The sequence below is a fragment of the Anomalospiza imberbis genome, chromosome 1 (genome assembly GCF_031753505.1).
Source record: "Anomalospiza imberbis isolate Cuckoo-Finch-1a 21T00152 chromosome 1, ASM3175350v1, whole genome shotgun sequence".
Taxonomy (NCBI): Eukaryota; Metazoa; Chordata; class Aves; order Passeriformes; family Viduidae; genus Anomalospiza; species Anomalospiza imberbis.
Genome location: NC_089681.1, coordinates 54532356 through 54550502, shown reverse-complemented (window position 1 = coordinate 54550502; position 18147 = coordinate 54532356). Strand labels below are relative to the sequence as shown.

Genomic DNA, 18147 nt, shown 5'->3' with positions numbered 1-18147 from the left:
CTCGGCTAACAGAATTACAATTTTTTGATTGCATCAAATAAACACATCAAAAAGCAAGCATCTGCACCCTCCATAGTTTATTTAAATCCCCTACCTTTCCTACATAGAGTGGGTCTGTACCCATGTATTCTTCCAGCACAAAGAACTGATTCCACACCCAGCTGCGTTTGGTTCTCGTCCTCCCTGATTGAAAATAGGGCTTTGACCTGGACCTTGTAATCTCAGCTTGATTCATCCCAGAAAGACACAGGAAAAGAGCTAGTATCTGAAGAAAATGGCAAAACTCCACTTTGCCCAACTTCATCTTTTTTTTTTTTTTCTCCTCGGTGAAAGAAAAAACCTTGACCACAGCAGGCACAATTCCAGTTGCCTCAGTAGCTCTATCTTCTGGCAGGGTGTCAGCAGGGAGTCCAGAGATAATAATCTGCAGGGTGGCCGATTGGAAGATGTCACCACTGCTGAATAGCCTTCACCAAAGAAATGGTGTAATGGGTACCTATCCAGGAAAAAGACAAAAATTGTTGTCAAAATTTTAATTTTTTTTAGAGAATGCAAATTCTTTGCAGCTTTCACATCATGCATTGAAACTGTTTATTCATTACTTTTCTCCTCAGCAACACCAATGAGTTTACATAAATCTCTCAGAGTTTATAGCGAACTTCTTAGATGGCATTACTACTGCTGATACAACTGTATTTATAGCCATAAAGTTTTCTCCTAAATGTTCTCTTAATACACTGTTTTTTCCAGTATAAATGCTAAAATTGTTCCTCTTTAAAATAATCAGAGTAAGTGTAGTTATTTACAGTCATTTGTTTGATATTTTCTCTTCTGTCTGCTATGGTCTGCTTTTACTTGCCATTACTATGATATAATTACAAACTAGCTAAAGGCAGCACGTTGTAATAATGGCAGGGATATAGCCTAGCTTAACTCTCTCCCATATAACTCAAAAGTAAAATGAAGGAGTATAAGATGAATCAGAACAATTTGATTGATTCTTAGTCACAGTACACCAGATGCTATGATTTGTTCTGATCTGAACCTGACCTGGTAAAAAGCCCTGAGTCTCCCCACACAATTTCACTACATTCCTAAAGCAAATGTCAGACACTGTAAGAAACATGTTAGACTACTTTATATATTTATACCGAAATATGCCCAGAAAGATCAGAAGATAATGTCATTTTGTATTTTCAATGAAACCTTGATTTAGCTACAAATGATTTTCCAGAACTAAAAAATGTAAATCAGTTTTTATTTAAAATTTTAATCATTTAATAACTCATAGACTTATTAATAAAAAAAAATATTTTTTTATAAAGACAAACTTCAGTACTTAAACAAGACTCTTTTCTTACTTTTATGACTGTGAGTCTTCACTGCCCATGTAAAAATGTATACTTAGTATAATATTTTTATAAGTGTAAATTCTGTCAGTCAGAACCAAACATAGCTTTGTCTTTTGGAAGAACCACCAGATAAGCAAAGCTGTCTCTTATATAGACATCCTCCTTGTCCAAGTGAGCAATAAGGCAGTCAAGAAGCATTTACAAAGTGCCAAACGTGAAGTGGAAATAAGGATGAAATTAAAATAGATAACAGCATTAATTTGGAGTGAACTGCTGCTACTTAGAAAGCCACAGAAAAAAGAAGATTTCAACCTTTATACTTTTAATTAATCTAAAAAGGCTAGACATTAAATCACATACACATTAAACTCTCTGGACTGATTATCATAGTCCTACCCATTACTACTAAAACTGAGTGAAATGCAATATCCACTATCTGTTTTCAGTATATCAGGCTCTTTCAGCTGCAGAACGCCTATGCATAGTGCTGCCAAAGGTACCTAGAGGGCAGAAACATGAAACAAATAAAAAGCTCTTCTGATTACAGACTGTATTTAAAGCCTTTTATTGTAATCCCTTCTGTGGTACTGCCCTGCACCAGAAAGTCTTTGCTTAGAGGCTGGTGGGATAAACCACAAACCCACTGAGCGTGTTTGCTAAGCAGCAGCAATTTGAAAGCTTCCAAATAGGAAAATCCAGTGTCTCCCTACAGGCAAAATGAAAAGAATAGGCAAGCCTTACCTAAAGACCCTAATTTTGAAAACATGATGCTACAGTTATAAAAGACATCACTCCAACATGGACCAGAATTCCTGTAACATCAGGATTAACAAGCAGGTGTCATCCTATTTAGAAGAGCCTAATTTGAAATGATTAATCCCAACTAGCCATAACTCACTTTTGATCTGGCCCTTTGGGTAAATCATGACAATATGACAGTAATTACTGAGAGGGCTGCCAATGAGTGTTAAGGAAGTAGCTGTGCTTTCCCTGTGATATGTTCACTTCCTACTGCTCTGTTCAACTATGGTGTTGTTCATAGTAGAGGCTGTTTATGCATTCCTTGATTTCCCCTCTCTGTGTCTAAGTTACATCATGTTAAGGACATCTGATATTGATAAACTGTCAGTTTATTTCAAAGAGGCAGCAGATTGTTATTTAACAGAGATAAAAATACAAAATGGATTTTCTTAAGAAATGTCAGTAAAACATTTACAATATGTTAGAGTCTTTTCACTAAGCAGTTTGAAATGTCTTGTTCTTGCTCAGAACAGACATTTCAAACCTAGAATTGCTCTAACCTTTATCTCGAACAGTGTTCTCTTATATCCTTTCTTTTACACCTGCAAGAAAGTATGAAAGCCACCATATGGAGTGCCATGGTCCCCAGCCACATGCCACAGCACAGAACTGAAAAATGCACCCAAAATACCAACTGAAAAACAGTCCATATGCTAGACAGCACAATCTGATGAAAAGCAGAATACTCACACCTCCTGGAAAAAAAAATGTTGTTGTGGTTTACTCATTCTCAAATACTTTTACCACACAAACTCCAAAATTACAATTATTTTTGTAATTGTAAAAAAAAAGTGGCAGCACTTTCTGCTCTGAAACACTCTTCCCTCCCTTTTTTTTCCTTCTTCAGGATAAGTATTCTTATTCCTCTTAAAGCCCTTATTTTTAGGTTTTTTATTTATAGTTCTTCCAGCACACTGCCTTTTATATGTGATAACCTCCAAAAGCAGAAGTCTCTTGTATTTAAAAATCATTTCTGTTATGGGAATAATTCTTTATCAAATTGCATTTCATCACCTTTCTTACTGAGATGGATGGATGGATGGATGGATGGATGGATGGACAGATAGATAGATAGATAGATATACATTTTATACAGATTTTTTTGATTAATTTTTTCCAAGCATAACTAACACTTCAACATCACCTGTTCTATGATGTTGATAAGTATCAAGTCCACAAGACCACATAAGCAATGTCACAGCATTCATAAAACTGAAAACTAAGAGGTATTGTTGGGTTTTTTTTCTTCATTAAGTCACAGCTTGAATGTTCAGGGTTGTACTTGCAGCAGTGGATAAAACTAACACTGACAGTGACAGAGGGTATTCAGTGCTCTGATTCCAGTGTCTTCACTGTCATCTGTGTTTGCTGACTTTAGTGTGATGGCAAAACTAACTTGCAACCACTTTGAACTTTTTGTTTAAAGATGCTCTTTTACCAAATGCCGTCTCTTTCTGCACAAACAATATTCAGAACATATAAAACTGAGAAATATTTACGCCTTTAATTGATATCATTAACTACCCTAGAATATAAGGGTACCTTTACAATTTGTTTCTCATCTCCCATATGCTACTCCCCTCCCCAGATAGGGGTAAACCCAATCATATCTCCTCATTCACACTTTGCCAACCTAAAAAGTAACTTAGGCCTTTAAAAATAAACTTGTATCCTAGTGTATTTAAAGCATTAAGCTCTAGCTTTCTCATCTCAGGTTGTTTTCCCCTATTTACTTTACATGTAGTCCTGGCAATCACAAATATGAAAAATACAAAGTAAAAGAACTGGTGTGTAATTTGGAGAGCATGTTATGTGATCTGTACAGTGCCAGGTAGCATGTCTTAACTAAGCAGTAACATGCTGTCCAAGTGAACAGCTGTAAGAATCAAAAAAACCACAAAATCCAAAAAAATAAACATAAAAAAAATCCACTAGATATCCATGTTTATGTTGTTAAATAGCTGGCTGATACATAAAACCTCAGACTGAAGAATACACATTTGAAAAAAATATTAAACTTTTCATTCAATATATGTCATCAACCTTACATTTTCTCCCATCTACTGTGCAAAAATTAATCTATATTTAAGCCACAGTGTACTGGAATACACTGCTAATCTGAAAAATGTTACTACTCTAGTTTGCCAAAACAATCTGCTAATGTCAAAAAGACACTATTACGCACTGTCTCCAAGGGGCAATCTTGATTTGTTGAAAACATTCAGATCATGAATAAGATCCTCAGCTTAAAGGAATAGTCCCCCTCACTGCAAGCAATTAAGGGCAATTTACACCCACTGAAAATCTCTCTGAATATTTTGCTTCACTCCATAATTTCTGAAACAAATCATCACGTCTAGTGTTCGTTGTTTGCATGTCACAAGGAGCACCAGTAGATAAGGACAAGTTTTCAGTCTCAGAGATATCATCTTGGAAGCCCTCCTACCCCACATCCGAGACTTCCCCAGCCCTGTAGGGCAGTTTGCTGAATGCTCTTGAGATCATCTTTGCACCACCTAACCTTTGCAGCCAAAATGCAAATTCCTGCAGACTTCTGCTCACACATTGCTACCAGTGTCACAGTGATAGCTTAATCTATGAACCATATCATTTTCCTGTCAACCTCTTCAACCCAATAGAGGATTTTGTCCTTCAGTATATTTTGTCCTGAAGTGTTTCTAATGAGTAAAATGCTTCAGGAAAAAGTGGAAATCCAAACCCTTTTCCATTACTAAACTCCATCAGTCTGGATTGCATTACTCTAGTCTGAAATCTCACTGTCAGCCGCTCATTGAAGCTGTAACTGAAGAGTTTACCACTCCTATATTATTGCCTTCTCTTCCCTCATCCTCCCTTCTGCCCCATTATTCTCCTTTCATCATCAAATGTCTTCAATATTTTGATACCATTGCAAAATTTACTAGACAAATATGGACCTCACTGACTGAGCAGCCACCACCTGCTAGTAAATCTTGCATTAGCTTGGTCAACAATGCAGTAATCCCATGGGGTTTTTTGGTTTTTTTCTCTACTTTAGTCATTCAGTAAAGTCAGAGCCAGGGTGTTGAAATAATTCCAAGGATGACTGTTGCCACTGGATCTTGAACCATGATCCCTTAAACAAAGTAGAAGCAGCGGGTGAGCCCCCTGACAGCTGGATTGCTCTCACTGAAATATTTATGCTTTGACATTCAATTTTACAATGCCCATTGGACAGGGTGCTACATTTAGTGGCAGAGAAACTTCCCCTTGTTACACGTCGGCAGCTCTTCCATGTCAAACATCCTAAATATTACAGGAGAATCCTTCACAGGCATATGAAAAGGATCTGGTACTTGAGACAAAAAGGTTTTGAGAAGATAACGTCTAATTACGGTGTCAGTTGCAATGTCTGGTTATCACTTTTTTCAGAGAAAGAAAAAAAGAAAAGGAGGGTGCCTTGGAGCAAGTGAGGTGGGGACCCTGTGATGAAATGAAGCTCTGCAAGTCAAGGCAGTGCGATGAAACCTATTAACTCCCTGTGCCAGATGACATTACAACTACAGACCACAACCTCCTGCCGCTAACTGGCCTAAATATTCACATGGGAGATCTGTAAACGTAGTGCACATCCTGCAGTCTGCATCTGGTTATCAAGCAAAAAACTATCACTGCTCCAAACATATGGCACTGTTACACTAAACTGGCTCCAATACCCTCTGACTCAGGTGAAAGGACCTGATGAGACGACAGAAAAACACTAGGCACACTGCAATAAATTATATGGCTTAGAAAAAAATCATAAAGAAAACCAGGCAACAGCTTTTGGTCTTTTATACTGCTCTGCAGCTGATCATAAGATTGCACGTGTCTAGAGTGCTAAATTGTTTGGGTTCTTGGTAAGTTTGTTTTCTTCCCCAGGCAAAATTAGCAGAAGAAAGATCTTTTTTTTTTTCTAATATCATTTTCTCCACGTGAAAGGGTTTTATTGGTTTTTCACCTTGCTATAGTGCATTTGAAAGATCTAAGCTGCTGGGAAGGATTATGCTAATTTGATCAGTTATTGAAAAGAAACACCAGCAGTATTTTTGGATCTGGGACCAATCAAGGCAAATATTTAAATTTCCACAAGCTCAATTTTTGCAGCCTCATTTCAGCTGAAGAACGTCACATAATGCTTAGGGATGACTTTCTTGCAGAACTGCTGAATTCCCAGAGGAGGCACTCCTGCATTACTGCTTAGAGTTAAGCCTGGTTTGACAGGAAGAACTGAAGTAACCATCTATTTTATGCACCCTTCCTCAGATAGAATTTAATGATCTGTATTCCCACAAGTAAACAATATCCAGTCGTACCATGAAAGCATGCATGAAAAAAAAAATTGTGTGTGATAAACTAAAAGAAAAGGAATGGCTCAAGAAAGGCCTTCATTGAAGAACCGCTGAACAGATGAGATACTGAAGTCAATAGACTGAAAGCACACACAAAAACTTACTAGACAACACAAGGACTAACTCCCAAGCAGTATATTCATCTGTAAACCACTTGAAGTTTAAAATATTTTCTATTTTCATCACACATCAATTTGTGAGTTGAATCCCTTTGAGAAAAGGCTTAGCCAGGTTTATAGCAAAGTAGGAATTTAAGTTGGACTAGAACAATAGGTCTTGAATTAGGAATGATTTTCATCTGTCAAGTCTCTGACTGCTGAAGAAACATGGAAAAATATGGGCATGTGTACGTACACACAGTCATGTGTGAAAAGGATAGGCGAAAATCTATGTGGATATTGTATCCATTCTTCTCATCAGAAAATTCACAGTTAATCTGCAGCTGTACAAATGCTTTACAATTACCCTTTTACATGCAAAAATAGCAATATTTTGCTACTAAATCAATAGCAAATAATCAATAGTGCCTTGCTATTAAATCAATGAAAGTAGAGTTAGGAGAGTTGTGAGGTTGTCATCTGACTTTTAACACTAGTCTAATGACCCACATCAGCCTTTAATTACAGTAAAGTCTCCCATTATAAGGGTGAAATGTTCCTTGATTAAAACTGCAATCTTTAATGGCTTTTTGCAAGAAAATAAGCTATATTACTGATGTTTGTGTTTTCACTCACATTAACTGACACACATTTCTAACATGCAGTGGTAGCTCAGATTATTACCTTTGATATATTCCTAATATTCCTGGTAGTTTTAAATATTTTTTGAGTACTCAAACCCTTAATATTACTTAACTAAATATTAAAAGCTGCAAGAGCTAGGCCCTCCCTTACTGTGGATTTTACAGCAATTGTTTTTGGAATTTTACTTAGCCTTTCTTCATGACCCTGAAAAAAGCATGTGTCTAGATGTCTAGATTAGATCCCCTGGTAGTTACAGACAGAAAAGCTATAAAATTTTGTAAAAGGACTTAAAAATAATAGCACATTTGGTCCCTGGATAGTTCTTTTGGGTTTGTTAAGTGGGTTTTGTGTTCTTTTTTTCCTCCAAAGATGGTAACACACCCGTTGCACTGAACTAGCTATAATGAGGCACAATCGTACCATTTTCAAATATCCTCACCTCACTTCCGCATCGTTAAAACTGTTATAATATTGCTGAGAAAAAATCAGCTTCACTTTACAGCTATCTTTATCTGTTGACCTGTTGTACCTTCAGAAGCTACATAGTAAGCAAACTTAATTTAGTTATGCAACTTTCATGCTACTGTCCATCTGAACAGCTCTGCACCTAGGGTTATGTAGACCCACCTTTCTCAAAAACAAAGCACCTAGTTTTCACCAGTAACAATTCCCTGCAAACTCAAATAACGTAACACAGAAACAATTAGTAGATATAATAAAGATAGAAAAGTAAGGTCACGCATCAATGCCAAGGAGAGACTCTTTCAGAAACTGGCATGCTCAAGAGTTTGGCTCTTTTATGTGTTTATTTATTTGTCCTGGAAAAGCAATTTCTTTGCTGCAAAGCTGCACAATCACCTATGTTTTAGCTGAAAAATTGCAAGTCAGTATGTCTTGTTAGAGAGACTATGAAGTATACTCTGCCCTTTCAAGTCTCTGGTTTGGCTTGAACAAGTTATCTATCAGAACATAAGATTTTATCCTTGCAAGGGGAAAAGATGAAAGTATCAGCATTTCAGTTCCCAGAATCAGAGCACATCACAATTATCCATCTCCCATCCTTTCCCACATCCCAGGGAAGGCATCGTTTGTAGAATTTTGGCTCACCTGAACTACTTCACCTTTTGAAAGCAGTATAAAGGCTAAACTGTATCTCAAAAAGGGATATTTTTTGCCTCCATTAGCAGCTGAGGATCCAGATGACAACCCCCTTGCTACTGGTGTACACAGCCTATCGTAGGAAGGCAGGACAAGCCCGTGTGTGGATATGTGGATGGATTGGGGGACAGGGCAGAGGGGGAAGGGTCAGCATCAGCCAAGCACTGCAGAGCTAGCCTTACTAGCTGAATACTAATCAAAGAAACAGCTCCCATAATTTCAACATTTGCAAACTCTAGAACATCCTTGACACAGAAGGACAAAAGCTCTGGGAAATAACTCAGGAAATTTCATTGTCTCTAATATTTTACACTGTAGCATCACTGCCAGACTTCGAGCCCAAGTAAGACAGCCTCTTTGGCTTGGCTGAACGGACTGAGACTGTCAGGACTTTGGGCTGCCTATATTTTGCAGAAGTCTGTGGTCCTCCCTTCCCCCACCACACTTCCCCATTTGTCTGTGAGACTTCTCCAAAGAGTCAAGAGTGATGCTATTGTTCTCTTATTTCTCAGAAGGTGCCCACGCGCCTATAATCCCAGTGCTCTCACTTTCCACGGTTTCCCCACCACAGCAGGTGTTGGGTGTTCCCGCGGCCGGTCCCAGCTGCGCTGGCCGGGCCGCCCCCAGCCCGGGGAACGCCAAACTTACGGCCGCGGCCGCGCCGCCCCCGGCGGCTCCGCAGAGCCGCGGCTCCGCTTCGGGCAGGAGCCGCTCCGGGGCGAGCGGGTGCGGAGGAACAGCGCAGAGCCCTTTCCTGCAACTGCTCCGACCGCCCTCTGCCTACACGGGAGGGAACGGAAAGGGGAAGGAAGGCGAGGAAAGGCACAGGTGCAGCCAGCACTTACCTGCTCCCCCTTTCCCTCGGCTGCCCAGCGTGGTGAGTATTTTAATTCCAAAGGCCGACGGTGCCTCCGTGGCGAAGTGCTGGCGGGATGCTCCCGGGCGGGGGAGGCCTGCGGGCGGCGGGGCGCCCACCGGGCATGGGGGCTGCGCGCCCGCCCGCGCACTCGCCCGCACCCGCGGAGATGGGAGCGCTGCCGCTGCTCCGCTCCTCCTCCTCCACGGCACGGCGCGGCACTGCACAGGCAGCCGCCGGGCACACGATGGGAGAAGTGGGTGCCGGTGCCAAGCCCAGCTCCGACTGGGTGCGGATCGTGGCTGCGGGAGGAGGAGGAAGAGGAGGGAGGGAAGGAGCGGGGAGGGAGGGAGAAAGCAGAGGAGGTGGGGATGCTGCTCTGGGCAGGGGATATCACGGCTCGGTGGCTGGAGCCGGCTGCCAGCTCCGTCCGAGGGCGCGCGGAGGCGGCACAGGGACTCTTTGTACCTCCCGAAGACCCAGCGGTGGCTATTGAAGCGGGATCCAGGGAGCAAGCATCCTGCCCGGCCCCACTACTCCCCCCCCCCTTACCCCCCCCGCCTCTTCTCCTCCTCCTCCTTGACAGGATATACAGATGGAGTCCTTTGGATAAAAATCAGAAGCCGGGCTAGGGGGTGGGGCTGGAACCAGTCTCTCTCCCTGTTTGCATTTGAAACTGGGAGTTGAAGGAGAGACTTCAAGATTTTTTTTTTTTTTTTTTTTAATTTTTACTTCTCCCCCCCCGCTACCCACCACGCAATTTGTCCTACAAGCTGCGGCTGAGCTTTCGACGCGTGAAGACAAAGTCGCAAAACTAAACCGAACTTGCGGAGTCCCTGCTTTAAAGCTTTGCCCTTTCAGCCTGCCCAGCCTGCCACTTGTGAAACCCACGCGCCCTGCCCTGGCCCGTCCTCCTGCCTGGCGTGGGGCAGCCGCGTGGCCGGGCTGGGGTCCCCTCTCCTGTTCCCCGGGCAGAGCACGGAGCCACCACCGACCTGCTCGGGGACTTCAAACCTCTCAGCCCTGCTGCCCTCTGTCTCCCTAGAGCTGCTGTCACGCCTCCCCGGCTACTGTGTGCAGTATACACAGTATACTGTGTATATCGCGGGGCGGTGGTGAGCGTAAAATTGAAAAATACGTTGAATAACTAAACCAGATGCTTTCCCAGAATAAAGGGTAGAGAGAGCGGAGTGTGCGCACCGGCAGCAGAAGGCTCAGGGTCACGCTGGGGCTGGTGCCCGGCAGCACCCACGCAGAGCCCAGCAACCTCGGAGCTGCGCGGGGCAGCCGCCCTGGGAAATGAGTACCTGCTTTGTTTGGACGTGGTCCGGCTGGGAAAGCGGCAGCACAAACTTTCTGCCTCATTTCAGCACTGCTGAAGCCGTTTGGGTCTGCAGAATGAAAGAGATCTACAACTGAAACGTGATCAGCCAGGAGTCAGCACGCCTCCTGAAAAAAAAAAAAAAAAAGAAAAAGGAAAAAAAAAAAAAAAAAAAAGCAAGCAGAGGTTCCAAATGTTGGCAGAGCTGCTGAACTGACATTTTTCACGGACAAAAATATTTTTAACATGTACTGTTTTTAGAACAATGGACTGTACCAAGGGCAACTCTAAGAGATGCACCTTGGCCAATGTGTTTTGGTTTATTTACCAGAAAAGCATTTTCAACATGATATAAGCAAACTAATAATGTGAATATATAATTACTTTTCATTCGTACTATACATTATACTGTGAAGTGTGTTGTCAACACTAATAAATTAATATGTGGATAAAGTCACTTCAATAAGAAAAAAACAGCAACAAAACAATTGGTTTGGATCACAAAGGTTTTTTTAAAATAATTTTAATTTCTGAATTAGTTTATAGCCTTTGAATACACAAATGCAGCATGTATAACTATTTTAATAAATGTAATATGTAACTGCTATGTGTTTCTTGTTTTTAAACTTCACTTTCAGATGTGATTTCCAATGTCACCCTTCTAATCAGAGGGAGGCAATTCAACATCATGGCATTTGTGAACTGAAGTAGTGGTTTAAAAAGAGCAACTAGAAGCAATCTACATTCTCCAAGTTGTGGAGTGTCTGAGTGCATGGTTCCAACTTAATAAGATGTATTCAGGCAAGAAAATCCTGAAACATGATTGCACACAGTTGCTTAAGATTGTAATTAAGCATCCGCTTTTCCTTTGTTCTCCTTCCCCCAATTCCTAATTCATCTTTTACAAGTTAATCAAAATAAGACTCTCTGCACTGATCCTTAGAGGGCAAGGTTCAAGGACAGATTATCTTTTTTTTTATCATGAAATATCATAAATACCTCTGCTTTATCTTCTTTCAAATTCATTCAGAGATGTAACCATGATAATTTATCTTTTTATCACTTAATTCAGTAGCTATGAGTTCAATGATGAAAACAGAACAGCTAAAAACAGAGAAAAAAAATCTTTGCAAATAGGATGATATAATAAAAGGAATCTACAAGAGGTCATGAGCTTCATAAACTTCAGCATATATCCTCAAACTTTTTATTTGCTCTTCAGGTTCAAAATATGGACTAAACAGTTTTAACATCACTTAAAATCATTATAAAGGAAGGACTCTTTCTTATTAATTTTGATTCTGATCCAGATATTACTAATGAAAAAATAGAATAGTCAATTATCACCCAATTAAAAAGCTTTCATGTGTAGCTTCACGGAGTATTTCATGACTTCTTCCTAACAGACATCTCTCAAGGATATGCTTTATGTTCCAAAAATCTAGTCCCTCAAGCAAAACCTTTCATTAAGCTGTGTGTCAGTGAAAATATTTGAACTTATTTTTACTCTGTTGAAAATAGGATAGATTTTTTTGTCTTATTATTTTTCTAAATGCTTATGTTGTCATATCAAAATAAAACGTATGAAACCCTTTGACTTTCACGGGAGTAAAACATTGACTCCGAGCAAAATATGTGACTAAGCAGACCAATTTAATTTCATTGCACAGGCAGAATAAAATATAAAGAAGCAATTATTCTTAGTCACTTTTGGCAATCTACCACTTTTAGTAACATAAGCAAATGTATATTTTTTAATACAATTTGTTCTTGACTGTCTTGATTGTGGGTTTTTGCCAATGAGTCAGTCCATTCCAAAGCATTGACTGGATCATTTTGGCAGGAATCCACATCTACAGCGTTGTTGTATTTTTTTCTAATATATTCTGTAGTGCATTTAACCATCCTGAGAAGTACAGGTGTAGCACTTCCAGAGGAAAGTACAGCTTGTACGAACAAACCTTGGACCATGCTAGACTGTCTCTTAGGTAGGTGCTGTAAAGAGTAACTGCAGGCATCAAAAAAATCGGTGGTACTGGCACCTTTCCCATCTTTTCACTTCTGGAACGATCAAGGATGCCTCTTCACATTACAAGTTATGTTGCTGTTTTGTAGAGTGGTTCCATAGGCAGATTTAGGACCACAAAACCTGAAACTGCATGTCCTGAAATACGCTCTTAAATGCTTCTTAGACAGTGAGAGCTTTGGTGGCCACTGCTTATGAAGGATTTTGACCAGAAACCCAAAACAAATTTGTTTAATGGTTGTATTCAGTCCCCTGAGCCTCTGACTGTCCCTCTATATTAACATTTCTATCTGTACACTCATTATACACATTCTGAAAAAGAGCAGTGTCAGGTAACTGCTACCTGGGTCCTGGTAATTCACTGTGTGGGAAGAAGCAAGTTCCATTATGTGCTCAGCAATAGCTTGTAGAGTTCCTTCAATACGAAAATGTATTATGCTTAGAGGCAATATGCTAACTTTTCTTAAAAATTTATGTGGATATTTGTCTTTTATAAAGAAGCAGTTGAGCTTGCAGTTTAGTATCTTTTTAAAAGAAAGCATTTCTTAACACCACTAACACATGGTTTCCCTGTACAGGTACCAATGCCTTTTTATGCTACTCGTAGCTAACCACTTCAGCTGTCCAGAAATAATACTTACTAGAGGCTATAATTCTGATGTGAGTATCTTATCTTCTGTATCACAGGGGAAGTCACTGTCCATTGCTGTGGTTATGCTAGCTCTGATTCCAGTCTAGAAGTGAGCAATGTTTTTTTCGGTCTTCTTTTTTCCTCATTTCTATAAATAGCAGAAGGCAAAAAACAAATAAAGGCTATTGAAATTGAAGAAACTCACAGCCTTTGACAAGATGTTTAACAGAGGGATGTCTCTGTCTTTCTGTGTCCTCACAGTTATAGCTTATTTTCCTATTTAAACTTTGAAATTTTTGAGACAATTACAATGTTGTCTATATTCTAAGAGTTTTTTCCACCCAATGTAGAATCACAGGGGACCTGCCTAACAATAACAAGTTCAACAACCTGTTCTTAAGAATATATTTTGGGGAATATCTTCTAAAGATATGCCAGTCAAAATGATATAATAATAAGAACTAAATTATAGTAAATAGTAGTGGTGATTCAATTGGGGAATTTATGAGGTCACTTTGTGTATCCACAACCACCCATTCTGCTTAGGAAGTGTCACCTTATCAATTAAACATTACTGTCATGGCTCCATCTGTCCCTCTTTGGCTCCTCTCTATCCTCCCTTGAGTTTCCACAATCTTTTGATGACATATTTGTTCCACGTATACTGGCAAATCTGAATTACTGATATAGTTGCAAGACTGGTATTCTTCAAGAGTAAATCTAGTTAATCTAAGGCAATGGACTTGTAAAAGTAATAATAAGTCAAAGTTGCCTGAGGTAATAAAAGTGAATGCAATTAAAAATGGAGTTGATGTTGTCAGGAAGAACAGAGAATAGCAATAAAAGGAGTTGTAGGAAGCGAACTTGTAAAGTTAAGAAATTCTAAACTGAAAATAAGTTTGTTTAATCATAAGGAAGCTGCAAAATTAAAAGATTCTACTGTTGAGGGTCATTTATTAGTCACACACCAGTAAGAGCAGCACAACAATAAATGAGTTGAAAAACAAAAATATGGAAAAAATTTGAAAATGTCACAGGACGATGGCAAATGGCAGGTAGGCTGTCAGAAGACTGAAAAGAGAAATGGAGAATTTCATTATGGTCACACAGGAATGGGCTATTTGTACAAGCAAGGATAGATGGCTTTAAAAAGCACTAAGACCAGAATGGAGGCTGTGTGGCCAAGCTCCAGATGCTATTCATCATATTATAAGTGGATGTACCAATCTAGCCAGCACTGAGATACAATACAGTGTGACAAAGCTGGCAGTGTGGTGCAGTGAGTGCTCTGCAAGAAGTATGGATTACCAATAGAGGAATAAAACAGAAATCAGCAGCACACAAAAAAGGTGCTGATAATAAAAGGATTAGTATTATTTTAAAATATTAGAATTAAATAAAAAAAAAGGGGGGGGGCTAAGAATAAAATCTACGAAATGTGATGAGAGGATTTAAAGGGAGGAGGAATTATTAAAAAATATTTTATTCTGTTTCATTGAAGAATGTTGTCCAAACAAAAAATGATCAAAAATGCAGTCAGGGCAGGAGCAGAAGAGAATCCAGTTTCTGGATTCTCTGGATGGAGAACAGCATGCAAAATGCCAACTACTTTTATATCATTGGACTTGCACTAATGTTAAAATGGTGCTAAGTTAAATAGTAACTCTCTTATCAGACATCATGTAGCTGTTTTATGAGCACCTTTTGATGAAAAAAATAATTCAAATTGTGTTCAAAAAAAAGTACATGAGTCTCAGATTGATGTGCCATGATGAAAAGATCCTGCTGGGGGAGAAGAAGCATCACTGACCCTAGAATCAGCACTCCTCTCTTTTTTTATGTATGCTGAAAAAAAATAGGTTAGATGCATTTCTGCTGTATATTAAGACAAATTCTGCCAGGCATTCATAATGTGGTACAATTGATGTAATTTTTTCAGAGAAGTTGTGATAGAGAATCACAATTTGTCTGATTCCATGGAAAGCTATACATAGGAAGTCCAATTGACTTTAGGCAGTTTTGCATGCTTCAGGGAGATTGCTACTGTGTAGCATCCATCAGAAAATCTTCAGCTAAGTTACTTGTGAAAAATGTCAGTATATACACAATTAAACCAGTAACTTCCCATACATAGCAGGATGTCTATCTTCAGGTCAGACCCTATACTCTATAAACTCTATCAACTATACAAAAATGAATATGAATAATTCCTCCACTGACTTCTAAACCCAAACCAGATTTCGGTGTTCCAGTGTGATTTGTCAAGACAAGATTGAACACTTGCACAAACAAAATCAGCGATTACAGCTGCAATTTTAGAAGTCTTTTCTGAATAAATGGCCTGAATTATGTATACTTCTGCATCATAACTGGTATTCAAGATGCTCATAACCTTCCCTGTGTGAAAACTTAAGCTAAGTAAGCAACTTTTTTATTATTATTTGTATGTTTTTCCCCTGACCACAGCAAAAATTGGACACTTTCTTTCAGAAAAACCCTCCCAAAACTGAAAACAAAAAAAAAAGGCAAAAAGTCCCTAACAGCCCCAAAACACATTTTGAAAATGTAGAGTATTATAAGCACAAGAAACACTAAAAGCAAGGAGCATGCTGATGACTCTTCCTTTTCCCCTTCAAGCAATCCAACTTTTCATGTCTGGATGTTAAACAAAAGGTTAATCTCCTATACCTGAATATTTATGTAGAAAGAATTCTACACCAGCATGCAAGCAGTTGTACAGGAAGCAGATGGAAATGTCTTCTAAGAGAGTTAATGAAAAAAATGTCACTATCTTCATCATCCTGAACTGCCCACTCTCAGAATTACTTGGTGTGAGTGCTGAAGGAGACATAATTTCATATGTCAATTTTACACCCAGCTAATGTATCCATCAAATTTTTTATTCCTCTAGGAATGACAACTTAGACATTATTTTTATATTTAAAATGTTAAAAGCCTTATAAATCCCTTAATCCTATCCAACTTCTACCTTTCCTTGGGATAGAATCTACATTCATTAAAATCAGTGGGAAAACATTGTTTAGTCAATGAGACAAAAATAAATTTTATGAAAAACCTAAGTTATTGTTGAAATAACTAGCTATGTTGAAAACTAGCTCAGAATATGAAGCACAATATTTTGTATCATTCCTGCAGGAAGTGGTGGAAATCTTTATAAGTCCCAAATGGTGGAGATGAAAATGCAAATCACAAAACATTACACAAATGGTTGCGCTGCAAGGACAAAACTAGGGCCTGATCAATCCTTATTTCCTTTTACTTCTACCCACGGCTATATGTATAACGGAAAAAAAGGGCCAAGGGCAGATGAAAGAAAATAGCAGTTCTGTGGAACTTGCTTCCTCCCACACTTAGCAGGTTAGTAATGCCCTCACACCACAAGGAATTCATTCAATCCCCTTCACTCTTTTATCATATTTCCTCCAATCTGGAGGAATCCTCTGGAGACATCAGTGCTGGTCACTGGGATGCTGTGCCTAGTCATTCAGCAACACTGACCTTGGTGTTCCCAGCCCTGCAAGCCTTGCTTTTTGAAAAGTACTGCTTTTGTGTTCCTCTGAAACACTGAAGTTTGTCATATATATTTCTGTTGGGAACTTTCTGGGACAAGAGGTTTTTTAGGTCAGTCAAGGGACACAGAGCACAAGCACCTTCATCTCAGTGTGAAGTACTATCATACACATATATACTAATAATTTATTATACACATGAGTATAATATACACAAGTCAGCTACTCTAAGACATCCCATGTCATGAAGCTTGTGCTCATCCATAGATATTCATCTTGCTTTGAATTTTATGAGCATGCCCTGATCAAAACAAAATTCAGTAAAACTGGAAGCTCCACAGCTCTTTGAGGATTCTAGCAATATCTTTGGTGTCTACAGACATGTACTTAAAGCAAGCTTCATTGCAAATATATGTAATTGAATAACTCTTTTAGACTTCCTCTGAGTAGCTTTTATTTAATTTACTGTGATTATGCTCAAAATAGGGGAAGGCTGATAAGAATGACTTCATGTATGGGATGCAATATACATCCTCCAACTCAAGGGAAACAAAAGAATAGGTGCTTTTTGAGCAGCAGATGCCTGCAGGAGGATAATATACCCACCAGCTACTCAGCTGCTTCATCTGTCATTTTTATGAAGGCATGTCATGGATGGACAGAGCAAAATTGCCTGTGAAAACCTATGTGAGGAAAAAAGGGAGAGAGAAACAGGTAACTGCCTCTTCCTAAGTGCTGGATGAAATTAATGTTTATGGGGGAGGAGAGCACACAGGAAAACAAACATAAGAAATAATTTTGTAAAATATGCCTTCATACAATATCACTCATCTCAATACAGCTAAAATGCTGCATTTGCTTCACTGCTATTACTAGTTACTTTAAAAGATAAATTGATGTGGAAATTAGAAAGTAACAGATGTGAAGCCATCTTAAGTATAAATTCCTTCACACTTCTTATTAACTGTGGTTAAGATTTTTGTAATCAAACACCCTTTAGTTCAGACAATAAACTCAAAGAAAGGAAAATTTAACTGTTCTTCAGTGTTGTAGGCCCACTGAGCTCTGTAATTTGCAGAAGATTTGTTTTCCGACACTTTCACCAGAAAAAGGGGGAGTGGGGGAGGGAGTGGAGTATTTCTCCAAAAGCATTCTGACCCACAAAAAGACCCAACTGTATCTGTTGGGAAACATGTCCAAACACTTCTCTATTTAAGCCTTTCTTCTCTTTCAGTAAAGTGTCAGTAGCTCTTTGAATAGCTATTGGCCTTGGCCAAGACCCTCGTGAAAGGCAACAGATGTTGCTAAGATTGTACCCAGGCTATCCTCTATCCTGTTTCATTTCTGAAAGGGAAAAAG

General features: G+C 39.2%; 1 protein-coding gene across 2 annotated transcripts in view; it reads right to left on the bottom strand.

Moving 5' to 3' along the window:
• The window catches only part of CDH7 (cadherin 7), an 82443-nt gene extending 73039 nt beyond the window's left edge, over positions 1-9404 (bottom strand). The window contains exons 1-2 of one of the 2 annotated variants that reach the window (XM_068193151.1): positions 9270-9404; positions 95-496 (exon numbers count right to left, since the gene is read on the bottom strand). In XM_068193151.1, the coding sequence (XP_068049252.1) occupies positions 95-304 (210 nt within the window). In that variant the 5' untranslated portion in view covers positions 305-496; positions 9270-9404. Of the gene's footprint in view, positions 1-94; positions 497-2775; positions 2853-9269 lie in introns of those variants that run through there. The other variant, XM_068193161.1, reaches the window with a different exon arrangement.
• Positions 9405-18147: the final 8743 nt, after the last annotated feature.